General features: G+C 38.0%; 3 protein-coding genes, 2 long non-coding RNA genes and 1 pseudogene across 10 annotated transcripts in view; 3 read left to right on the forward strand and 3 right to left on the reverse strand.

The window, feature by feature from the left end:
* Positions 1–891: 891 nt before the first annotated feature.
* LOC111346779 (uncharacterized) lies at positions 892–21,035 on the reverse strand. Its single transcript, XM_088749346.1, has 7 exons — positions 20,129–21,035; positions 18,238–18,304; positions 17,050–17,379; positions 10,389–10,637; positions 9,383–9,506; positions 8,000–8,071; positions 892–967 (listed from the first exon to the last, which is right to left on the reverse strand). The coding sequence occupies exons 2-7, from the start codon at positions 18,281–18,283 to the stop codon at positions 892–894; spliced, it is 897 nt and encodes a 298-aa protein (XP_088605472.1). The 5' UTR covers positions 18,284–18,304; positions 20,129–21,035.
* LOC148737845 (uncharacterized) lies at positions 979–2,880 on the forward strand. Its single transcript, XR_015996678.1, has 2 exons — positions 979–1,421; positions 1,688–2,880. It is a non-coding gene; the product is annotated as an uncharacterized LOC148737845 (long non-coding RNA).
* Positions 2,457–6,517, reverse strand: LOC111346781 (uncharacterized). Its single transcript, XM_022954050.2, has 3 exons — positions 6,051–6,517; positions 4,152–5,790; positions 2,457–3,705 (listed from the first exon to the last, which is right to left on the reverse strand). The coding sequence occupies exons 1-3, from the start codon at positions 6,280–6,282 to the stop codon at positions 2,937–2,939; spliced, it is 2,640 nt and encodes an 879-aa protein (XP_022809785.2). The 5' UTR covers positions 6,283–6,517; the 3' UTR covers positions 2,457–2,936.
* LOC148737846 (uncharacterized) lies at positions 12,263–13,483 on the reverse strand (annotated as a pseudogene).
* A 2,569-nt stretch (positions 21,036–23,604) lies between the features above and the next one.
* The window catches only part of LOC148737847 (tetratricopeptide repeat protein 38-like), a 12,270-nt gene continuing 9,906 nt past the window's right edge, over positions 23,605–25,968 (forward strand). The window contains exon 1 of the mRNA XM_088748167.1: positions 23,605–23,732. Coding sequence (XP_088604293.1) covers positions 23,697–23,732 — 36 coding nt within the window. The 5' untranslated portion in view covers positions 23,605–23,696. The remainder of the gene's footprint in view (positions 23,733–25,968) is intronic.
* LOC148737848 (uncharacterized) overlaps positions 24,370–25,968 on the forward strand; it is a 4,934-nt gene continuing 3,335 nt past the window's right edge. Inside the window, exons 1-2 of one of the 6 annotated variants that reach the window (XR_015996434.1) lie at positions 24,370–25,406; positions 25,739–25,946. This is a non-coding gene — a long non-coding RNA (uncharacterized LOC148737848). Of the gene's footprint in view, positions 25,407–25,624; positions 25,947–25,968 lie in introns of all 6 variants that reach the window. The other 5 variants (XR_015996429.1, XR_015996431.1, XR_015996432.1 and 2 more) reach the window with 5 other exon arrangements.

The following is a 25,968-nucleotide window of genomic DNA, read 5'->3' on the forward strand; positions in this document are numbered from 1 at the left end:
CGTGCACTATCGAGTTATGGAGCACGCGGGAAGTTTGGAGAGCACAAAAGAAGCGTAAGAGTTGCCCGAGGCGATAGCCGAGGGCAACTCTAGCTTCTTTCGTGCTCTCCAAACTTCCCACGTGCTCCATAACTCGATAGTGCACAGCTGAAAGCATGAACCAATTGTTTTAGAACATAGCCGGTGGAATTGTACATCAAATGCGACGCGAAAAACGGACAACAATATCAGTTGAAGCGAATCGTGACGGCGCTGATGCCGAGTCTCCTTTTCCTTTGTTTTTCTCTTTTTCTGCCTCATTTAAGAACTCTAGCCCATGGGAAAAGGTCGAAACATTGTCTTCGTTTTCGGAATAGCAGGCCGAGTTTCTGTTTGTATCCATTATTGTCGCGAAATGTATTGTTTTTCCCCGCACTAGCAATGGCCGCTCGCGCGAAAAAAATTTTTCTGGCGAAGTCCGATTTGCTGACGCTATCAGCGTGCACTATCGGGATTTTGAGCACGCTTACGTATAATGAATTTGATTGCGCGACTCTGCTAGCTATGTTCTAATTCAAAATAGCATCCACTGTAAGAGGAGTGTTCGTGGAGGTCACCATTGCATCCGATACACTTGTACTTTGGTTTTACAATATGCTTTATAAAAATTCTTAAGGATACAACTGTGACCTTCTAGAGCGAACAGCATCGCAGTGAGCTATACCTCTAATACCCGAAGTTAATATTTGCATCACATGCACAAAGGATATATTTAGAACTTCGAACAAAGTCCTCTTGTCCCTTTCAGCTACAGAGAATATTCGATAAAAGATTCAGTTTATTGGAAATATCAATTTTCTCTGATCTTTTCTGTCACCCATGAAATTCAGGTTATTAATGAGCGGTGGTAACTTACAGGCCCGTGAGCTTGGTATTGCCACTTAAAATGCCTCGTGGTGGGCTCTTTAGCTTGTTTTGGCTCAAGTATCTGGCATAAAAAAATCGTGGCATTTTATAGTTTTGAAAGAAAATTTAATAAGAAGATAAAACGGGATAGAAATTAATTTTTGAGCAAGTCCTACTTCTTACAAAAGAATAGATATAACGAAGAATTGTATCGCCATTGATAAATCTTTCTCCGAAGAGTAACGGAAGAGAGAAAACGTCTACGAAACCCGGACACAAATCATGTTCTGTAACGTCACTCTAATCATAGTTAGTAGAGGGGACTGGTTTGGAAAGCCGGCTAACTTCAAAGGGCCGGCCTATTGTTTCGCTTTTGAGGTTGAACCGTACCATCAAGTGACCAGTACCGTGCACACATCAAGATAAACATGGCTGACATGATCGCTTTATTTTTGTTGGGAGACGATTTCGACGCTGTCTTAGAAATTTTAGATGAAGAAGAAATCGATTAACACTTTGAAGAAGCTGCCGATGAAGTAAGAGTTTAAGTCTGCTCAAAATTAAATGTTTTAGCGTAAGCAAGGAAAAGATCACCCGTCACTCGATCAATTCTGATTTGTGCTCAAGCTTGAAACCGTCTTTTTATTGCGAACTAAGTGCGAAATACTTATCTTAATCAGCAATTTTATTATTATTGACCACTTTGTTGATTGTGCTTGGATTGTATCCTTATTTTTATAAATGAAAGCTAACTCTTAACTAAACGCTATCAACGCGAACTTTTTGTTTGCACCGATGACAGGTTCAACTCGAAAGCATTGTATGTCAACATTGCCACAAGAAATGCAAGAGCAAGAGTGGACTGAAACGCCACATAACTGTAAAGCACAAAGTTATCGAAAAGGAAGACCAAGGGAAACGACAGAGCTATTTAACAGTCGAAACTTATTCAAGGATTGTCGAGAAAGCCAAATTAAAATTGTGCGACTGCAAAATGTACCCACAGCTGAAAAAAGAATCAAGTCCTACAACTGCAACATAACATCAGAATTCTTTGAAATTCAGAACTTATATAACCGTTAAGTCAACTCTGGAAACGTTGAGAGATTTTATGCTGCTTTTTAATCAAATATTGCTTTGCATTCTGCGAAGCATTTTGAAGGATTATCAAGGAATGCTGCTACCCTACTTTCAACTAAGGTTGCTGACAGCATGCTTGCACATAGTGCTGAAGAGAAATTACTTGCAAGTCATACGTGTGTTTCATTGACTAAACTGTCCGATAAAGAAAAAGCTGGACTACAGTACATTGGAGGTTCTGTACTCCACAAGCTTTACAACAAGCATGCAATTGTAAAGAAATTATTAGAAACTGAGCAAGCATGTCTGTACTTAAGGCTGGGAAATTAGAAGACCCTTCTGCTATGAAACAGAAGTAAAAGTTTGCTCATTTTCTTTTGCAAAGGACATAATACAGAAACACAAGATAAAACTAAAACAGCTTAAATCAAAAGCACTTCGCAAAGACATCATTAGACCCTCCACAGGAACTAAGGCAAAATTAGACTGAATTGCTTTTAGTAATTATCATTTATTATTTAGGACAACTTCAACATACATACCATATTTCTCTGCCTATAAGCTCAGGGCTTATAAGCTCGGGGGGGGGGGGGGCCTTATACGTGGATCAAAAAAAATTTCAGTTAGAAACTATAAACTCTTTGGTGCAAAAATGCACGAAAAGAACATTAGAAACATGATAAGAAAGACAAAATCTTTATCTATTAAGTAAAGAACAGGTTCAGTACTACTTGTGTGTTTACTCTTTGTTTCGATCTGAGAAGTACTCCTGTAGCTGTGGCTTTAAATCAGAATCAATGCATTTAGACAGTGTGATTTCCATAATATTATAGGCATGAGAAAATAGACCAATCAGTTTGTAAAAGTTGAAATTCAAAGATAAAAGAAAAAAATGGGCTTATTTTTTCTACAGACTATCAAAGAGTTTGCCTATTTTTTCACAGTCATATGACAATCACTCTCTAAAAATCTCACTGTTTTTTTCTTTTGGGAGGAGGGTCATCAGTCACATTGACCCATGCCTTGCTTTTGTCTTTCCTTCCCCTGGTATTGCCAGACTGGCATGATATAGATCGCTGTATTCGAATGTTGTTGTCATTGTACCCAAACATTCTGATGTCTGGATTGTCACATCTTCTTCCATGTTTTCTTTGACTGCCAAAATATTCTTCTATGGGATCTTGACAGAATCTTTCAGTTAAGACATATTCAACACCCTCATTAAGAAGAAACTTGGTTGCTTCCACAACTGAATAGGATGTAATCTGTAGACCCTCGTATGTCTGCCAAGATATAAACATTCTATTTCTGGCATTGGCTGTGAAATTCCCAGGTCGGTTGAGTGTGCATTCTTTCCACTGCTTAAGATATCCAAGGAACTCATCTTCAAGCCAAGGGAATCTTGGATCATCAGTGGATGTGTAAGGAGCAAGGAAAGGTTTTCTCTTCCTCTGATGTTCAATTTTACTGCGTACATTTAAGCAATCAAAGAAAGAGTCAAACATTTCACAAAGCTTCGCTGTACCTGCTGTACCAGGAGGGCCAAATGATCTTAAAACAGCTGCCATTGATGCACTTAGCACTTGAGCTGCCAGGCTGACACGCATGCTGGAGTACGAATTCAGCTTAACATGTTCATATGTAATTCTAGGAAGCAACTTCAAGCCATTCTCTGCATCTTGATAAAAGATTTGGGTGATGTGCTGCCATAATAAGTAGTGACCATCATTCCACATATACCTGGAAACAATAATCAGTCAACATTAATATGTATGCAGCAAATCATTGCCAACTTACAATATCATATAAGGAGTTATTAACAGCAAAATGTAAAACATATATAAATGCAAGATAATAAGCAGATGGGATTTCTTGTGTGTAGATGGACAGCTGCTGTCCTTTGCTGTCCCAATAACAGTTACGGATATAAGATTGCCCATTTGGCAATTTAAATTATCCCAAAATGGCTTTTGATTAGAGAAATTTAGAAACCTGGATTAAAATTTAACCCTGGGTTAGAGCTAATCGGCCTTTGAACAACTGGGCCCTGATCATAACCATTCTATTGGCTGTTGGACGTAACTGCTGCCCCTATTGTTACTGGGACAGCAAAGGCCAACAGCTCTCCACCTGCACAGTAAAATTCCTTTTGCTTTTTATCTTGAAATTGTTTTGTAAACTCATACCTGGTACAAGTACCAGATCCAGAATGATACAGACAGTTTCTTGTGGTCTTTACAAGATGAGGGGCATCTGAGAAGAAGTATATAAACCTCTGTGGTGCAAACAAATTGATTGTGCGATAGCACACATCCTTGTCAGCATTTCCATCAAGACTCTTATGCATTCGGTAGAATCTTCTATTTGGTGTGGCTCCATCTGAAGTAGAAGCAATAACCCAGAGGTTACAGGTTAACTCCAAAATAGCAACAGCCTCCCAGAACAATGGCATTATCTGGGCAGAAGTAGCTCCATTGGTAGAAAAGTGGGCCAAGCAGAACTTCAACTCTGTACAAACACCTCTGATGAGGAAAGCAAGAGCATGAGTTGCAACCTCATCAAGTTTTTCCAGAGCTCCAAAGTTGACATCAGGGTCACCAAGATCCACATATCCAATCAATTCGCCTGTGACCTTATCAAAAACAAGATTTGACATGATTTTCATTTCGTCAAATAGCACGACAACATATCGTTGCACATCAAAGTACTTGTCTGTTAATGCTTTCAGTTCTTCAAACACATTCTCGTGAAAGCCCCTTTTGGGTCTAATAAAGTTTCTATAATCCCGCAGTGTTCTTTGGCTTGGCAGTACTAGTATCCCACTTTTTCTTATTTCCTCGTAGCAAGATGGTGATTTGGCTGCCAATGACAAACAATAACGAATTATCATTGGGTGATATCTGACACCAGTTGATGTGCTGTTGTGGAGTTTCTTTTGTTGTTGCCAAAATAGGCTCATGAATGGTGTGATCTCTGCCTGACCAAGTATATCAGTCATGTCTTTACTGAGTTCATGATCAATCTCAACACTTGATTTCTCGATTTCAAGTTTCATTTCTTGAAGTTTCTTTTCAAGGGTTGCACATTTCAATCTTTGCATCTGCAAAGTCAGTTTTAATCGTTCTGGAGATGTCTTAGAGACTGGGGTATTGAGATGCGCTGGCTTAGCTAGTTTGTTCTGCTTGGCCCTTTCTTTTAGCCGAGACTCATGTGAATATCCATAGCAACCAGCACACTGCTGGCCCTCATCCTCTGTTAAAATTTCACATCCTCTCATTCTCCAATACTGCTGGTGTGGAAATGAACTATCGTCGAATAGTGGATCGACAGATTTCGGGATGATGTGGGGTATTACAGCATTGGATAGTTCATGTGGAATTACTCCAGGACATATGGAGTGGCTTTCAACATCTTTCACAAGGTCAGAAACTGTGATATTACTGACTGATCTTAAATATCTAGAATACAGTTCATGGTCTTCAGGTATGAGCCATCCAAAAATTGAAATTGTGTATCCCAAACTGTCATCTATCATGATCTCAACTTCTGGCAACAAAAAGGTGTTTTTTATCTTTCTCAGCAATATTCTGTCATTTAACTCTTGAACTGACCAGTCACTGAGGGTTTTCAAAGGATGAACTCGTTTACAAAGTTCTACAAAGTTACTATAACAAGCATTCTTTCTTTTGGTTTCAGGCAAGTCCTTCACGATCGATAGCAGTCTTCGTGGCGCTAGCTTTTCCTTTTGGTGGCTTTTTTGGGGCATATTTAGAGTCGGTAGAGAACCAAACTTCGGTCTTTTCTTGGTCATCTTTGAAGACACGACTAAAAGCAAAGTTAAATAATTTATCTATCAGTAAGAAAGGCGGAAGAGCTTTGGTTAGTACAAGACATGTGTTGCCATCACGGAACACAAAAGTAAACATCGTCAGTTCCAAGTTATAAACACACATCTGATGTTTATAATCCCCTCTACTAACTACTAACTACACATACACCTTCGGTTGTGCTGTGCCGCGCACAAAAATCCTACATTCCACACTGGTAAGCACCATACACACACAAGCTTTAGTCTGAATACTTACCAATTTCTATATCATCAAGAGCGAAATGCTTCTCGCATGTAAAGACTCTATCGCTGTCAATTTGTTTCTGGAAATCTTTGTCTACTTCTCTTGATTTTGTGAGTTCATTCAGCCAGTCTGCTCTCCACTTTTTGTATACTTCGTTCCTCGGAGCGGGAAGTTTCCAAATGCCTATACCTTTCGATCGCCTGCACGATCCACAGCCAACCACGGAACAATTATCGCCAGGCATTTTAAACTTAATCTAGAGTAGCTTTATTACGATTCACAACTGTTTTTTCTTTTTTTATCATAATAACACCGAAAAGAACACAAGACAGCGTACCGTACTCAAGTGACAACCGGCGCCACATCTCAGTTGAATCCTGTGCTGTGCACGGTATTGGTCACGTGATTTCTAAAAAATCGAACAATAACCTCCTCTTTTGAAGTTCACCGACCTTCCTAACCAGTCCCCTCTACTAACTATGCTCTAATCTATACAAAATTATGTACTACATATTTTCGCATAAATTAGTGAGTAGTAATTTGATAACATTTTTTGCGAAGTGGCACGTGCTAGAGTGAAAGGTAATCCAGGAAATCAACAACACTGAAGTGAAGTCATTTTCCATTTTTTTCGGGTGAATTTGCTATTCAGTGCCTGCGTTCAAATCCATACTTTGCTTTAAGGAAATAGAAAATGATTATGAGTGATTTTGGTATAGAGTACGAAAAGAACAATGTTCGATTGGCTTCGCGCTTATGAAAAAAGATCTCAAAGTTCACGCAGTCTCTGCTTACATTTATGTTCAGAGTCACGGTTGTTGAAAACGCTGGATCATTTGCCGCGGAATCTCTTTAAGAGCAAGTGTTAAGAAAGAGCGACTCGTGTTTCAGTCTAAAGGATCGCTGCAAGTAACAATTAGCTTTATTAGGTTTGCATTGCTGTTCGCAAAGAGACCGACAGTCGAGGGCGAATAATTCTCTTGACCCAGGTCTATTGAGATAGTACAACTGGTCTTCCATGAGAGCTTTAACGAAAGGCGCAAGAAATAGGGTGAATCGATTCTTCCAGAAAGGAGAGGCGATCGGTTACTGGCGCGGCCTGATATATTGAAGATTTTCCATAGCTAGATGGTAACAAAACGGAGACATCGTTACCTTCGAAAAAAATATATATGGCTTTCTACTTTCTTCTTGAAAGTTCTCTTTCCCGCAAGTCGCACAAAATTTTCTTAAAAACCTCGTGGTCGATCGCTATTGTCAGTAAAGTTGATCACGAAGGCTTTCTCTTTACAATATCATTCGTCAGTATGAAAGAAAACTACCAACTCTAGTCAATTAGAATTTACGAAAGTACTGAACGATCAGGTTAACCAATAACAAAGGAATCATTATACACTTTCTTTCAAAAGAGTGACATCACGGAACACGATTTGTGTCAGGTTTTCGTAGGAGGGGGAGGGAGGGTATGGCTACAGGTGGGCTCTTCTTTGACACCCACAACTACTTAACTTGGTGCCTTCTTGAGGTTAGACTCCTGGTTAAAGATTAGTTTGGAAATGATAACTTTCAGAAATAAATAATCTCAGCGTGTGTAATTCTTGAAAAAGAAAATTGATTTGTTTAAACCCCAACCTCCAGTTTATTGAGCTGAAATATCTCTATAGGAAACTTGTACAGCTGATAGTGTACTCAACACCGCCTCAAGAAATGTTGCAACCGTGTTTAACACGTACGGGTTATAATGCTGATGAAGTATGCTGTTAAGAATAAATGGATTAAAGAAAAGCGTCTTAGAACAATCCCAATTGATTACTTCTCCTGGATTTTTCCAACGGAAAGTCCTTTAGTTGGTTGTCACTCAAGTCCTAATTCAGATTTTGCCACATATGTGTTCAATAGGCATATGTTGTAATGCGAAGCTGTTCACAATCGATGAGATATGGAAATTAATCTCAGCTTACAGCCATTGCAGGTGAATATTGTTCCTGAAAATGTCTGATGACAAGTCGTTCAAGTGATTGTTACTCAAGTCCCTAATAATAAATCATTACAACTGTTACAATGAAATATATGAAGTTCATATATTTTGAACTGCGGTATTAGATACGTATGATGTACGATCCTCGCAGTAGACAGCGCTATTTAGGCAATAGCGAAAATCAGGCCTGTATGGGATTCGAACCACTGACCTCTGCGATACTAATACAGCGCTCTACCAATTGAGCTAACAAGCCAACTGAGAGCAGGCCGTTAAGTTGATTCGTAATAAACCCGTGAAAGTGATAAATCAGGTCAGTGGTTCGAATCCCGTACAGGCCTGATTTTTTTCAAGTCTAATTTTCGCTATTGCCTAAATAGCGCTATCTACTGCGAGGATCGTGCATAATGCATTACAGCTGTGTTGAATAAGCACGGTTTTCAAAGCTAATGAACTGATATGTTATTTATTTATTATTCAGCATATCATTGTTAGTCCGCCCTGTTACCACATCGTTGCGCCTAGTAAAGTATACAGAACATAAGATTTGTTTAAAATCAGCTTACAGCTGCCACAGCTGAGTATTATTCCTTCAAACATCTGGTTGCAAGTAGTTCAGCTGGTTGTTACTCAAGTCTTTGTTACGAAATCATGGTTTTCAAAGCTGATTACTTTTACTGTTATTTGTTATTCAAGATATCATTGCCATTATCTGTTACAATATCATTGCACTTAACAGTATACACAATATAGATCTGTTTATTCTTAGCTCGCAGCCAACCCAGGTGAGTATTATTCCTGAAAATGTCTTGTGACAAGTCGTTTAGCTGATTGTCACTCAAGTCCATCTTAAGAGATTATTACAACTGTGTTTAATAAGTACAGTTTTCAAAACTGATGACAATATACTCTTTTTTTTTTATCCATTGAACAATTCATTATCAGTCCCTATTACGATGCAGTTAAAATTATGTGAAACAGATATATTTAAACTGATCTCAGGGTTGCAGCCAGGCTTCAGGACAAGACAGAGAAATTTTTGAGCGCCGAAGGCGCGAGCCGATAGAGGGGTCTGGGGGGCATGCCCCCCAGAAAACTTTGAAATATAGAGGTTTAGAAATGCTCTTTTAAGGATTTTCCGTGGCATTTTTCTTCAGAAAAGTCAATCTTTAAGAAAAAAATTAAAATAGGCCAAAATTAAGACGAGGCAATTACCTCGTCTCGCCTCATGCTAGCTACGGCCCTGGATCTAGAAATAGTTACAACTCAGTTAAATGAAGAATGACACTCACTTGCACCATAATCTACACTTTACTCTACAACTAACAAGGCACCTAAACATTCGATATCTCTCATTTATACTCACAAGTTTGCTGTGGCGAGGGGAGTTTTCCATGGAAGGGACATCAATTCTTTCCCTTTACAGTTCACCCGCAGCAGATTGTTGTTCATTCCCTTTAAAATATTGCACTCACAAGGACCTGGGCACTCTGGATTTTAGACATAAAGGACCGTTCAACAAAGTTGATGGCTTAAGAAGGCGCGATTAGCATAATCACAGAGTTTGCATTGCAATGGTAAAAGAAATTAATTTAAAATCGAGGAAAACTTGCTCTTAGACAAAAGGGAGATAGTCTACAAAGAAAGACAAACACTACGAAAATGCTAGCCTAAAAATTAAACAACCAAAACAGTCGATGGTTCATGATGGAGAAGAACGAGAGAAGAAGATATCGAAATCCCTTTAACGTGAAGTATTCGCTTCATAATAGGTATGGGTTAATCATATAGGTACGGATTAATCATATGGGAAAAACAGATAGGCGTATAACTAAGGGAATTTTCTTTGTCTTTACTCGGTTTCCCTTTTCTCCTCGTTCGAGAAAACAACCTCTTAAATCAGTTAACCTTTAGGGTAGACAGAATTCAAAACAGCATTCTCCTCAAAGTATACGGCAATACAGAGAGGTTCTTAAGAGGCAAAAGAACATCGAATAACTATGATAAACAGATCTCAGGCTCTAGCTCGTGAGATGTGGATGCGATAAAATCAGTGCCTTTAAATTAAACATCTGAACCCAACTGAAGGGAGGCAGGCCAGTTGGCAATATAATGCCATAATAAACTAAGGGGCAACCAAGAACAGATTTAATCAAAGAAAGTATGGTCCTATCGAATAACTAATTAACATAATATCATTTACAAGTTCCTGATTTATCGTAGTCTGGAGGACCAGGGCAGCTTGAGGCCGAGAGCGACTACATCACGGGCAACGACCCGGGGAGGAGAGATAATTAGAAATTTAACACGATGCTAGGTTAAGGTAATACAATCAATAGTTTATATCATACTGATGTAAGCAAAATGCTTACTTTCAATGGTGAGGCTGATTTCTCTCCTTGATATCTTTTCATTTCTTCGTATCTCGCAGCTGTAATTCGCATTATTTTCTGCAGCTACAAGAAACTGATATCTTACACTGGTACTATTTTGTACAACAACACCATTTTTCTTCCATACAACGTATGGAGCCGGCGCACCTTCCACCGGGCACCACAAGGTGGAATTTCTGTTCAAAAATACAGCCTGTGTCTTGAGTACTTCTTTCATGGTTGGTGTGACTGCATAAAGTAATTGATAAAAAAAATTCTTTTAGGGAAAGTAACTGTTAGATTAATCTGTACCGTACAGAATGAGCAAACTGTAGGCATGATACGTAAATTCAAAACATCGTGCGTACAATTTTGAAAATGTCATTGCAATTTGAGAACAATTCATAATTTTTTTTTTAATTTTTTTTTTAATTTTTTTGACGGCAGTCACGAAGAACTTTTATCGTTCTCTTCCTCTGTCTATTTCTCCATGTCTATCTATGGCTGTTAGTCTGTCTATTTTGATTTAACAAATAGAAAACCCCTGACTGTGCTATGTTCTGTTTTAGAGTACGCAGGAAAAGGCTAGAGCACGAAAGAAGTGTAGGGAGAAACACGAGACATAATAAGCTAAGGGTTAAAATGTTGGCAATTTTATTATGCTAATGCTTAATTTTTTTACGGTTAGCTTCTCTTTTTATGACTTGCAGTTAAAATATGTCAATTTTTATACCTAACGGCTGATTTTTTTTGCCGATTTACGGCCAACAGTTAACCTCATCGAGACCCACAAAAACTGGAACTTGGGAAGGGCAGTTGAACGTGATTTTGTCCAAGTGGGGCGGGAACCAATCTTCAAAAGTTAAATTCCCGGGGGAAGGCCGTGTCGATGCTATTCCATTCAATTAATCGGCGCATAATTTTTTTATTCTAGCGCAATAGTTTCGTTATCCCTCCGTCTAACGATGTCATCTTTAGTCACCGAAAAAAATTGTGCCACAGAGTCTTCATTCACTCACAACTGAGTCTACTAATTTTCCATCAAAAATAGTTATCATAGGGGTTTTCAAGGAGTTGGGGGGAGGTCCTCGTACAGTTTTACAATGGATTTCAAAGTTTTTCAAACACGGTCGGCAGTCGATCGAATTGAAGCGTTAGTCGGAAACGACCTGTGACGGCTTCTCCTATTAGTTGACAGCAATGAGAACGCGGAAGCGTGGACTTCTCATTTTACATTTAACTTCGAACCTTGACTTTTCACTCATGTGCTAATGACCTGCTGACTACTCTGTCGTCACAAAATTTGATTTTATACTTAAGAGACAGACATTTGGATAGAATCACACACTATGCTTACTACAAATACAGTATCAGTCTGATGGAGAATTCGCCGAGCAGTCCAATGTCGCCTCGCCGATCTAGCGCGTAGCGGTGGTGATTTCTCGCCGACCGCAAATGATATATCGCCCAGTGTAAACGAGATATCGTTAGGCGGCAGCATCTCGTTGAATGTAAACGATGTATCAGGGAGGCGAAAACGATATATCGCTGAACTGGAGAGATATATCTTGCCCCATGTAAGGTAATCCAAGAGAGTCTTGGATTCCGGATTCCACACTGTGGATTCCGGATTTCCTGTCTGTGGATTCCGGATTCCACATTTGTGGATTTCGGATTCCATAAGTGGCTGGATTCCAGATTTCAAAATACTACTTTCCCTTTGTACTTGGTTTTCACAAAAAAAGCTTTTTCTTTTTTTACGGGAAGTGTACATTGTCTTATATAAAATATAAATAGAAAATATAAATATTTTCCTAACCCGAAAGGATTGTGAATATATGAGCGGTTTCCGAAGTCAGTTGAGTCAACATCGTTGTGGAAATACTAATATGGAAGGGCTATTCTAATTTTAATAATAACAACAGCGTCAACAAGAAAAAAGAGGCACGGTACACATTGCCAAAATCAGTGCTTTTCATGTTCAAACATAATTCGTCTCCGAATTGTTTAATTGCCACACAGAAATGTTACACTTCAGTTACAGCTTAGCAACAAATAGCGTGAAGATAGTCCAATTACTATAATACCAGCTACGCACGCAACAGAAAACATTTATCTTGGAATAAACCGTGTCGTTCTCCGTCCTGATAAACTAACTCCCGGCAGTCTTATCGGGAGGGATACTTCTCCCTTCATCCTGCAGTTTCATTCTCATTGTCATCAACATCACCATAGTCTCCATTAGCAATTCTACAGCCTGTTAATCCTTCTCTGTTGTTAAAATGATGTCTGATCCATCGGAAGAAAAGTCGAGTACTTGGGTTAGAATGCACTTGGGGAATTCCCATTACAGACATCACTAGAGGTGTATGTTAGTCAATCACTTGTCTGGTTTAGCCACTTTAGGAATACTATTTGCTGCACAAAATTTCCACCATTCACTTCTATATGTACATCCTCCAGAAGAACTGCTAGCCAGAAAGGTGAGATCTTTCTTCACTGTTGTGTCTTACTACCAATATGTTGTCTTCCTGGTAAATGGTTTGCACCTGTACAGCCGTACTCCGCAGTGCCACATTATCATCCACGACTCGGCAGGCTGTTGTTACGTGTTCGCTTTCCTCTAACGAGGCTGTGATGGTAGTGGGACACATACTAGGTGCATAACGAAGGGTGCCAGTTAGCTCTCTCGTTTTTGAGCGGATATTTTCCTGTCTTACGCCTCTTTCATACTCCCCAGCAGATTCTCGCATCACAGTCTCTCACCTTGAGTCTTCCTCTTTGCTACCTATTCCTTCAGTGATTGCTGACTGCTTGTTTGGTCGCCTCTTGATATTTGGGGGTTCGCCTTTGATAATTTTCTCTGGATAACATGAATCGGGCCCAGTGAAGTATAAGAAATCCTTCTGATAAATGCGCAGCATATCGTTATCCACGCAGCACGCTCTTCTGTAAGCGTAGTTAGCCACTGTAGGCATGTCGTGGTCTGCTCGCATCCCTTTGAAATAGCATTCCACGCCCAAAGTTAATTTTTCTTTATCAATAAAAAAAAGAGGTACCCCGACCCTCGACAATTTTACCTTCGCGCTCGACATGAATCCCTCGAACCTCGAACCTTAGACAGTTAGGCAGTATGTTCGTTTCATTGATGAACTGCTCGATTTAATTATAATTTATGTGATAGGTATGGAAACGCCGTCACCTTCGAATACAATTTTGATCACAGAAACGCTTCAGTAATAAGTGTTCGCACAACCACCGCTTGTTGATCATAGAACACCAACAGAACAAACAACAACAACTCCACAGACCTTGAACTTTTCTTTTCTTTCTCCTTTTTTCTCTCTTTCTTTCTTGGACTCCTATACTTCAATTTGTAAGATAGTTAGCTCATGATTCTGATCACGATGGAAACAGACAGATAATAGCTGCTCGAAGTTATTTCTGTTTCACACGCGATGATCTATTCAAAACCACGCCGCCAAAACATTTCCAACCATCACAAAGTCACAAACACAGAATTTATAGACTACGTACCTTTCCGGCTCATGCTTTCGGCTTGCGCTTCTCTATGCTGGCAAAGATTGATAACGATCGATTGAGAAAAATATCCCATGTGATCTCTCGAGATGTCTCATTTTGACTGATTTATTCTGGACTGAATGAAAAAGAGATCACGTCGACACCAAAGGCAACATGTAATTCTTTGAGTGATACTAATGACATTTACATGAAAGAAGCCAGTAACTGCAACCACCTCGACTACTGACACTACTGTTCGCTCCGACGAGGGGCTAACGCTCTAAACGTCAGCTTCCGTAATCGTTACGGTGGCCAATTTACCATTTCAAATGACTTTGTTGATATATTCAAATTATATTGACACTACGTCCAAGAATAAGGATACTTTATGTTATTATTCTTTGAAGTTACCTAAAATCCAACAATTAGTTCCAATTGCACCCAAGCAGGAAAAGAATCTAAACCTCCGACTACAAAAGGGCAACGGCAAAAAAAGTCGAAAAGCCCGGTCGAAAGGGTGTCCGATAAAGACCGATAAGAGGCCCTGGAACCATCATAACAGACTGGATTACAGAAACCTGGATTGTGGATTACAATGATGGTTGGATTCCGGATTCCATTCGCTGGATTCTGGATTCCAAAGCCATGGATTCCGGATTCCAGAGACCAAATTTACCTGGATTCCGGATCCCGGATTACCTTACGTGGGACGATATATCGCTGAGCTCAAGCGATATATCACTCACAGAAACGGTGATTCGCGAGGAGCTGAACGATTTATCACCGATGTTAAAATAATACCACAGAATATAACGCCGATGTATCGTTTGAAACACTCTTCCAAAACACATGTTCTATACCATCTAATCAGCAAGTTAATCAAGAGTGTTATTTTCTTGGCCGAAAACAATAAAAGGTGTTTTTTCGACTGAAATAGTTTCTGTCTTGCGTGACAAACGCTTGAGTATGTTAAATCTGGAGTAGTATCAGACTGATTCCCGTCTTCAACGTCTTCGACAAAGAACATTCTACCTATTAGTATAAATTGTCGTCTTTTAAGTCCACAATTAAAATAAATTTAACCCTAAAAATTTCTTCAAATTTAAGTGAGTTCGGTTACATGCAAAGAAAAACAGACGTTCTCCGCTAGCTTAAGTTAGTGTTGTTGTGAACAATTGCGCAATGGGAAATGGACGAGAATTAGAAACGAAAGTACGGAATGTAGCTTTCGCCTTTAATCCATGTGTAGCGTTACAAGATAAAAGAAAAGAAAGAAAAATCGCAATAACGATCGCAATACAATCACGCTGACAACTCACGTTAAAGAAGTGTTTTGCAGACCAAAACAACTACGCGAAGATAAAACTCTCCCCAAAAAAATCTCAAAGCATGTGCAATCCCACCCGAGATTGTCACGTGACACGAACGTACCGTAAAACCGGAAATAAAATTAAAATTGAAAAGAAACGGTAGTCATGCTGATAAAAACCAATCTGTAGTCGTTAGCTATGCGAGGCTAGCCTACCGTTTTAATTTCCTAATCAAACGCGGTGCTAGCCGCTAAAATGTGCTCAGAATTCTGGATTTAACCACGGGGTACCCAATGAGAGTATGTCGTAACGTGAATAACGATGTTACGATTTTCACAAAGTTCAGGCTGGTTTTTCCGAACGGAAATGAAAAGCAGTAAACTGATTTTACATCTCGTAAAACAAACCAATCTCCACTTATTATGAGCCGAACATGCATTGATTCCAAGTCATACCACATAGGGAAAACAATTTTTGAAAGTCTGCCGGAATATATTGGTGAAATATTGAAATATTGGTTATTTTAAAAAGCGTTCCATGAGCTCCAAATTAAATGAAATGGTCCCGTTTAAGACTTGAGTTACACCTCAATCCTTCCTAAACAAAAATATCAAACTGGTACGAGCTTGCTTTCTTTAATTTGCGTTTATTATGAACAAAGCTCATTTGCTTATATCCGAGGCACTGATTTCCGCCATTTTACGGCTACCAACGCCCGTTTCAGGTTTCGTGAATAATCTAGAAAGAAGCAAGTCTAAATTTCTAAGTTCACTTTAAGGTGTCTCTGCGAGAAATATAATTTTTTTTAATTTTCGACCGTGTACAATATTTTTCGATTTTCACTCGGTCAACTCAAAAATTCGCTCTTAAGCTGTCAAAATGTCAAACCATCAAAGTTCACAATCTGCAATAGTTCACAACCTGAAATAGTTTTGCAAGTCTATGGGTGAGCGGCAGCCGAATTTACAGGAACATGAAGATTGCTCTGGGTGACAGCGCCATAAAACTCAGCTACTGAGATTGATATGGCCTTCCACCCTTACATGTAGCAGCAGAAACGATATCAGAGCAGGCTATTAGTTCATTTCACTCGAAGGGCGGGCGATGTAATCTCTGAGGCTTGCTGCACTGCGATTATCAGAGACTGCCGTGATGAGCTAGCTGCGATCAACCCCAGCATGATCGCAGTCGCTCTGATAACGACATGATTTGCATCAATTTTAACATGTCTGCCAGTCTGTTTATGTTTTGAATCACTCCAGTTTTATTCCGGTTTATTTTTCTAACACGAAACTATGTATGTAGTATGGGTGTTAGCAGTGTTTGATTTTTATTACCGTACATCAGCCGCTTACGATCGAACTGAGTGTGAAAACCTTTAAAACTGAGACTGTCCATTTCGTTTTCTGTTTAAGGGTTTTCGTCTTTGCTCACGTCATAGGAATGCAAATCACGGCGCCTGGCATGTTTACAATTTTTTTTTTGGCTTTTCCATCGTTACTTGCCGGCTTGCTTATTCCGAAATTTCATTTTCATTAATAGACTAAAAACAAGATATAGTAAAAATTGGCAGATGGCGAGACAGCTTTTGCTCTGCTCCGTGTTTTAATCACAGGGAGAGCAGGTTTTTTCAACCAACGAGAGCGCGCTTTCCATCTGAACTTAATCATAATCATAAAGATACTTGATAATCTAATAAATACTGCAACATGCTGCTGGGCCATCGTTACATTTCCTGAATATAATTTGATCTATATCGTGACATTCCAGTTGAATTTAAAGCTTTTAACCGTGTGCCTTATAGAGAAAATTGCAAAAGAACATCACACCTGTTTCATTGAAGGATCTTGCCCTGTAGTATGCTCTAAAATCATACTTCCAGGAAGGGAAAAGTCTTAACCACATGTATCGTCCACTGGATCGCACTACAATGGTTTTGTGATATCCACAGAACACGCCAAGAACACTGGCTGACTGACTAATTCCATCACGGATCTCAAGATAATAACCCTGAACACAAGGTTCCGAAACACGTGGCAAGCTGTGTATGGTAAGGTTTAGTTCCACGTATTTTCCTTTTGGAACTGAAAGACCATATGAATCCCAAAACCAGGGAACTCTTTTCCATCCTTGGGCCTGTTGAGGATACTCCAACAAAACTGTAACAAATGCGACAAGTAAATTTCTCAGTTTACAACAACAACAAAAAAGTGATAGACACCACAAATAAATGTTAAATGATATCGACCCAGAGAAAGAGAAAGTCTAAAGAGGAGTTCCACATGTCAAGTTACGCCATGTTAGTCCCAAGGTCTTCTCTCAGTGTACAAGCACTCTAAAACCACTAGTTAGACCCCACTCTATTGAAAAGATCTTATGTTGTAGTATTCTGCACAGTCCACTACATACGTACGCAAACGAGCAGGAAAAGAACCTCCTACATATGCCCTGACGATTCCAAACATTAACAGCAAATTCAGGATCGTACCATTCCCAAACATACTGCGAGGGTAACCGTACAACTTAAAAGTATTTAATACAGGACAAATGTTAAATAAAATTCGCAAGTTGGTCGTTCCTTAGAGCATTTACCCAAAAGCCGAAAAGAATTCCTCTTCAGGGCTTGAGTTCGATAATCTGATTAAGATCCAGCTAGCTTCTGCAAAAATGAGCTCCCCCCTCCAACTATGAAACTTCCGAATGATTTTCGTTTACAAGTAAGTTTTCCTTAAGTGAAGTGTTTTAGAGGATAAAGGAAAGTGGTTTATTGATGAACATAACATAACAATTAAATAGCATACCCTTGAGTCCCCACTCCGCCCCACTCTCCTCTCTTCCTTTCCTCTTTTCCTCCTTTTGCTCGCCCTTTCCCTGACCTCTCCAAACAAGTTACCCTTCCTCCCCTCCCACGACGGCTTCCCATGAGGCTCCGTTCCTTCCCATTAGACAACAAATCATAATGCCTATCATTTTAGCTTATACTGTAGACAACAGTCGTGTTTAGCTGTGGTTCTTACAGAAAAAGAGGATGAAACTCCACTTAGCCACTGAAATTATCATCATCACGTGTTTTAAGTCTGCTTTCTGTAGAAGTAAAGTTAGCGTGTTTAATTTTGTCTCGTTTTGCATTCAGAATTAAAATTAAAATCAGATTTGAGAACAATCCGGCTTTTTCAAGTTCTCGAGTATATTTACAATGGAGATGATGTCATCACAAATAAACTGCTTCTCACTTTCCGCCTGGTGTTTTGCAGCTTCTGAACAGGAAATGTAGTGTTGCATTTAGAAATTTTGGAACACTCAAACTGAGTTGTATAGGTTTTTTTTTCTCGCTCTCATACGAAAATTCCCTCACCCTACAATTATATTTTTCATCGTTCACAAACTGACTGCTTCTTATCTCTGATCTGACATTTGTCAATTAATTTTACTTTAAAATTATTGGCTCAATATGTTAGCCGCCAAATTTTCTTCTTTTTTTTTTTTTCTGTAGTTACGGTATGCGTTTTAAATGAAAAACACTAATTCAGGGAGGACGCTCTTATGCAGATTTTTCCACTTAAGAGTCCGAAGATCTTACCGCTCAATTTCCATGCATTTCCATGCAAGAGTCTTAACGCATTTATCCAAATAGATAGCGGAGAATGAATCGAGAGAAAAGCAAAGGATTCTACAGTTGTTGTTAATTGTTCTTTTGTTTTTTTGTTTTTTGTTTTTTAATAAATTGAAGGTTAAGACAAGAATTTCCATCACGTAATTCGTTAAACTCACACGTCCAACTAAAATAGAAAAGAAAATTTACTTTGGTTTGGAAGGAAGCGCTAATTATCACATGAAAAAATAACTGGAATAACTGGACAATTGATGAAATGCTGCAGAAAAATGAAGACTTTTAAACACAAATTTGATACCTAATGACCATATCGAAAGATGTCTATTATTCAGCAGCCGACGTTTTCATTAGTTAACATCAGAACTCAATTTATAAATATAGATGATTCCATCAATGACACACAAACTTAGTTCTTTTTATATTTTTGAACATATCTAAAAAATAAATGATATTTTCGTTTGGTTGAAAATAATTTTGTACATAGGTGAATACCCCCTCAACAAAACAAAAGAGGGAAACAACGGTGGAGTGAATTTGAATAATTATCATAACCATTATCATTATCATTTACTGCTCCTATGTTCTTATTCGTAGCAAACCACGTGTTTTTAAATAATTTTAAAATTCCTCATTGGGTGCAAAGCGTAACCCAGGTTGTTCTATCGAAATTTAACACTGAAAAAGTTGATAATATCCCAACTCTTAGCTCACAGAAAGGAAAAAAATTCCCGCTCTCAAACATTTACATTTCGCGTCTTATTAATTGTTCTCCGCCTTTTTACTTAATGTTTAAATGTAAAACATCAATACAAAGAAGACAGTCTCATGTAGAGTTTTTCCTGAGTCCTACGATCTTACCATTACATCTCCATGTGTATCTAAGCATTTGAACATTTTAACGAATTGATTGTCGTTCTTGTTTAATTTCTCGTCAGTAATTTACGCATTATTATGGTAATGTTCATGGAGAAAAATTAAATTCTGATCAGTTTTACAGAAGTACCATGTTGCAATCATTTCATTATCCTTTCTTTTGAAACCACGTCGCAGCAAGTGCATTGTTGAGAAAATAAAACGAATTGTACAACAAAGTATACCTTTCAGAAATAAATAGTGTAGAATAAATATTCGGTTAAGATACAAACAAACACAACATCATCAACAGGATCGACATCTGCAGCAGCAAGGAAGTTATTTTGCGATACACAGAAGAAATAAAAGATTTTTACCGCAAGAGGGATAAAATAATTAACTACAAGAAGATGGGAAAGCAGCAAAGCTACTACATTAAGTACCTGAAAATCGATTGTCCCTTTTTCACTTTTACACTTTGCCCGATCGAATTTATCCACGTAAGCAGCAGAAAATTAATCTACAGAAAAGCTAAGGTTTTTACAGCTGTTGTTTAATTGCAGTTTTTAATAATAAATTCAAAGTAAAGACAAGAATTTCCGTCACGTAATTTGTTAAAGACACACGTCCAACAAAAATAGAAAAGTAAATTTACAGTTTAGTTTTGAAGGAAGCGCTGATAACTTCATGGAAAAATAACTGGAATGACTGGACAATCGATAAAATGCTGCAGTGAAAATTATTCAGCAACCGACATTTTCATTTGTTCGCACCAGTGTTCAATTTATAAACCCAGATGATCCCATCATTGACGCAGATATTTTCCACGTCAAATATTATTGTATCATTTAGTTGTTCTTATTTTTTAAAACAGATCTCAAAAATAAAGATAAATGATATTTTCCCATGGTTGAGAATTTTTTTTCTACATCAGTTACTCCTTCAATAAAACGAAAAAACTGAAACAACGGCGGACTGAGTTTGAATATATGTCATTACCACTACCATTATCATTTACGTTACTACTCCTTCGTTAGTATCTGCAACTTACCACGTATTTTAAAATGCTCTAAAAAATCTCCACATTGGGTGCAAAGCGTAACCTATTTTGATCTATATGAATTTAACAATGAAAAATTTGATATCTTAATTAAAAAAGAAACAACAACTTTGAGTTTAAATTTGCAAGACATGTTTCGACATTCTCATGTCATCTTCAGTTGCAAATGAGCATTTAACTGTTGTACATTTGAATTTAAATTAGGGTACGTTACAAACTACGTGTCAGTGCTTACGTTACATTTGAATGTTAAAAACGCGAAAGATGTAAATAGCGCGCGCTTGACTAGATCAAAATAAATGGATAAATAAAAAATAAATAAGTAAATGTAATAATAATAAAAATAAATTAAAAGACCAAGGAACAACATCATTAAAAGGAAAGAGACAGTTCTAGATGTTTCAATTGCTGATTAAGGATAGGTTTTTCCCACTTAATATGCAATGCCTCTTTGATCTTAATTTGGTATTTTGAAGCGGCAGAATCTAAGATCGTGAAACATTCAGTATCACAAGAGTCAAGACAGGCCCTTAATGATTGCGTTTACTGGCCTTCTTACTAATTATTTCAGCTTCGCCCCTTTGATTTACAAATTAGGTTTAGTCAGAACGTTGATTGACAGAACATATAAGATCAATAATTCCTGGGTTGGTTTTCATCTAGATGTCAAGAAACTTATTTTCTTGCTACGGAAAAAATTTTTTCCATCTTTGGTCATAGACAAGATCATTTACAGGTATCTAGCGAAGAAAAAGAATCCTCCTACTGGGCAGAACGCCTCTTCTAACTCCGGTAAACCTTCTGCGCACTATTATAAACTTCCCTATGTTGGTCGGTTTTCGAACATCGCTCAGACTAAGTTAAGACAACTACTCAAACGTTATTGTAGAGCTGATTTAAATATTAAGTTAGTCTTCAGTACGTTTAAACTCAGAAACATGTTCAGTGTGAAAGATTCAGTACCGCTGGGTCTACGTTCGCGTGTCATATATAAATTTTCATGTGCTGGCTGTAATGTCAGTTATATTGGTGAGACCACTCGCCACATTTGTACACGAGTTCTTGAGCACCCCTTGTCGGACAAAACTTCGCATATTTACAAGCACCTGCAATCATCAAGGGCCTGTCTTGACTCTTGTGATACTGAATGTTTCACGATCTTAGATTCTGCCGCTTCAAAATACCAAATTAAGATCAAAGAGGCATTGCATATTAAGTGGGAAAAACCTATCCTTAATCAGCAATTGAAACATCTAGAACTGTCTCTTTCCTTTTAATGATGTTGTTCCTTGGTCTTTTAATTTATTTTTATTATTATTACATTTATTTATTTATTTTTTATTTATCCATTTATTTTGATCTAGTCAAGCGCGCGCTATTTACATCTTTCGCGTTTTTAACATTCAAATGTAACGTAAGCACTGACACGTAGTTTGTAACGTACCCTAATTTAAATTCAAATGTACAACAGTTAAATGCTCATTTGCAACTGAAGATGACATGAGAATGTCGAAACATGTCTTGCAAATTTAAACTCAAAGTTGTTGTTTCTTTTTTGAGAGTTATTGTCACTCTGCTGTCTTTACTTCCTTTTGATATCTTAATTAACTCTTGGCTAGCTAGAACCATCTTAAGAAAAAAAAAAGAAAAAATTCCTCACCATCAGAAGTTTCGCGCTTTAATTTATCATTCGCCGACTTGACATGCCTATCACATAAGGATAATAAGCTTCACCAGCTAACCAATAAGAGATTAAAACAAACAAACAAACAAACAAACAAAAACCCTAAGGGTCTCTTCACACAAAGGGATGCTGTTTGTATTTTTATATTGCGGTCAAGAACCTCAGCAGAAAGTAAAACAAAAAGTATTTCGGAAAGTTAAAAAAGTATTTGTTTACATTTGAATTAATCGATGAAACTTTCACTCAGTCTTAATTCGATTATCCCTAACAATTTGTTTGCTGTAAAACGCTGAGCGAAGTTGTTTCGACAAATACACTTTCGGTGAGCCTTTTGGACAAACTGCGCCCTCTTTGTTGAGTATCGCCCTCGGCCAACGACTTCGACCCCACCCTAGGAATAAGCCTAGCGATTCGGCAATTTGTACAAGACCATCATCATTCGAGTTTCCTCCAATTATACCTGAGCAATCTTTGCCACTGCAATGAGAGCTTGCTCTCACTCCAGGTTGTTTTTCATGGGTTCCACTGCCTCCCCTGAGCACCCACCACCTCTGCCTCATACACCATATTCTTCTGATCCCTCTCCCCCACCACCAAACCCTCCAACTGCTCCTGGCGCGGGACCACCGCTTAACCTCCAAAGCAAACGTCAATTGTCATAATTGCGAGGCAACAGAGTATTCAACAGGACACTTTTTCCGAAAAATAGAGGTTCATAGTTGACAAAATTGGGAATATAAAACAAAATAATAATAGTAGCAAATAAATAAAATAGTAAAGGCTCTAGTGCAAGCATCTTATTAGGGCGAATTAAGCGTGCGATCGTTTATTAAACTTGCCATATTTGATTTGGAGTTAGAGTCAACGGTGGGGAAAAGAGGTGGGGAATGGGGAAAGGCGAAAAATATTCGTTGCCCCACTGACCTCCCCTTTCTTTTTGACCGCCGCTCGCTCGCCCCCTTTTGTAAATATTTATTTCTTTGTCCGCCTTCCGTTGCTGTAAAACGTCAAAGATAACACTGAGCACTCGCCCGCCAAAATTACGCCTGCTAGCTAAATAAAAGGCAACACTGAGAGCATATTCCGTTGTTCTTACTTCACGCTTTCCGACACCAGATTTCCCGTTCCAGATTTTGCTTCCTGCTATGCACCGCTGACTTCATTACAGTGGGCCTCATTTTTTCCGTGTTCTGTAATGTGCAGTTATCACAAGTGTAACAAGTAAAGCAACATTAAGCACGCTAAAATTGCATTTTTTTCTCTCGGAATGTCTTATATGGACAGTAACTGGAGGTATCTTGACGTAAGTGAAAAATGTTGGGTTTTATCTTTAGGTAGGAAATTTTGTTAACACGAGTCAACGTGTTATGCACAGTCATTTTATGCTAAGTAACGTTTCAGTCGTCATTTGATGTACGTAAATGTGTCCTACCTCGTTTATCATTAGTTGGAAAATTTTGGGAGGAACAAACTGACGAAAAGTTGAGTAGACCTGAACTGAAATAAATGCGTTATTTAACCCCCGGTTCAGCGTGACCTAGCTCCCCTTGGAACTCAGAGCGAATATTTTTTGTTTACGTTTTGTTTTTATAGCATCTTACCCTTCACGGTTTCACTATAATTTATTTTACAAAGTGGATATTATGATGTCCACTCCTTGCCGAAAGCTTCTTTCAAACTCCTTGAGAGACTTAATTAGGTGGTTGTCTTACGTACGAAGTCTGACAAGGGATCCCAAAAATTTCAAGTTGTCGGTGTTTTTAGTTGAAGAAATGTCATAATTTGGGCATACCATGCAATCACTGATGTCAAAGTGCTTGATTTGGGAAAATTTGTCGTCTGATGTAGTTTTTAGAATCCCTCTGCATTTTTTAAACAAACATGGAATACTATTTTTAGGTTTGCAGTGCCAGGCATTTAGCCTTCTTGGACCATTTCCCAGGTGGAAATCTTATTAAGATCTTGTAAGATCTTACAAGAATCTTGTAAGATTCTTATTAAGATTAAGATCTTAATAAGATCTTGTTTAACTCTTAAGATCTTAAAAAATCTTGGTAAAAATCTTGTAAGATCTTAAGAGGATCTTACAAGATCTTATCCAAAGAAATCAATATTCAACATTCTAAGATCTTAAAAAATATCTTGTAAGATCTTAAGAGAATCTTACAAGATCTTATCAGAAAAAAAATCAGTATCCAACTTGCTAAGATCTTAAAAGATCTTAATAATAATCTTGTAAGATCTTAAAATAAATCTTACAAGATCTTGTCAAATTTAGTCAATGTGTAGCATTTTAAGATCTTAAAAGATCTTGATAAAATCTTGTAAGATCTTAAAGAAACCTTACAGGATCTTGTCATCAAAAGTCAGTTTGCAGCATTCTATTGATAAAAAAAATGACAAGATCTCAGAAAATTATTAATTAAGGTATCAACACTCTTACATCTATTAAAAACAATGTTAAGACAATGTTACAAGATCTTGTCAAAAAAGTTAGCTTTTAATGATATTTCATGTAAGTAAATACTAATACTAATAACAACAATCACTTTATTTGAGTCTCAAGGCTATTTATTTGAGCATGACTGCTCTACTAATTTGGGAGACTACAAATCAACTTAAAGCAGAACAAATCAACTGAAATATTGTTTTTTTTTTATGTGAGGGGAAAACCGGAGTACGCGAAGAAATAAAACCTCCTGATTAAAATAGCTTTTTCATACAGATCTAGTGCATTTGAACTTCAATTTTAAAATCGTCAACGCAAATCGACAACGATCGCTTTGAAAACGTACAGTTCAACAAATCACGGTATACGCCGCCATTTTGTTGGGCAGGCAAAACATTGGGAGGCGCGGCTACCAAGCCTCGTACGTTAACTGTAAAAATTTGACTCGTGACTCGGATGCAAGCTACATTTCCTTAATTTTCTTCCTGTCAGATGAATCTCTGGTCTTCAAATTTTCAGAAATTTTAGGTAAGTATATAGCCGAAGTATGTACGAAATTTCAGCTGCCTGAGATCGATCTTTCTTGCGATTTTTTTACTTTTTATGGAGGTGACATATGCAAATCAACCACGTGAAAGAGTGTCAAACATCAAAGAGAAAATGTTCAAGCATGTTTTCTACATTTTTGCTCGTCATATTCCATTTTTTGATTATGTAAGTGTTACTTATACTTTTTTTAATCTCAGGCGCGTTTATGTCGACTGCCAAGCCAAAAACAGCTCGCTGTTGCGTTGGTGGTTGTAACTACGATAGATATCCGACAAAATGATGTTCGATCCGTTTCTTTAAATTTACCACAGCCAAGAATAAACACCAGAAATGGAAAGATGCTATAGTCCCAGGATTAAGCGGTATGATTTTTCACCTGGAAATGGGACTTTTGTCTGTGCGAACCACTTTGTAGATGGACAGCCTACTAGAGAATATCCCAACCCTACACTTTTTTTGTCTGTACTGAAAAACAAGTTCGACAAGACTCCTCAAAAAAGAAGATTACTGGATAAAGAGGCAAGCACATCCGCATCTAATG

The sequence above is a fragment of the Stylophora pistillata genome, chromosome 2 (genome assembly GCF_964205215.1).
Source record: "Stylophora pistillata chromosome 2, jaStyPist1.2, whole genome shotgun sequence".
Lineage (NCBI taxonomy): Eukaryota > Metazoa > Cnidaria > Anthozoa > Scleractinia > Pocilloporidae > Stylophora > Stylophora pistillata.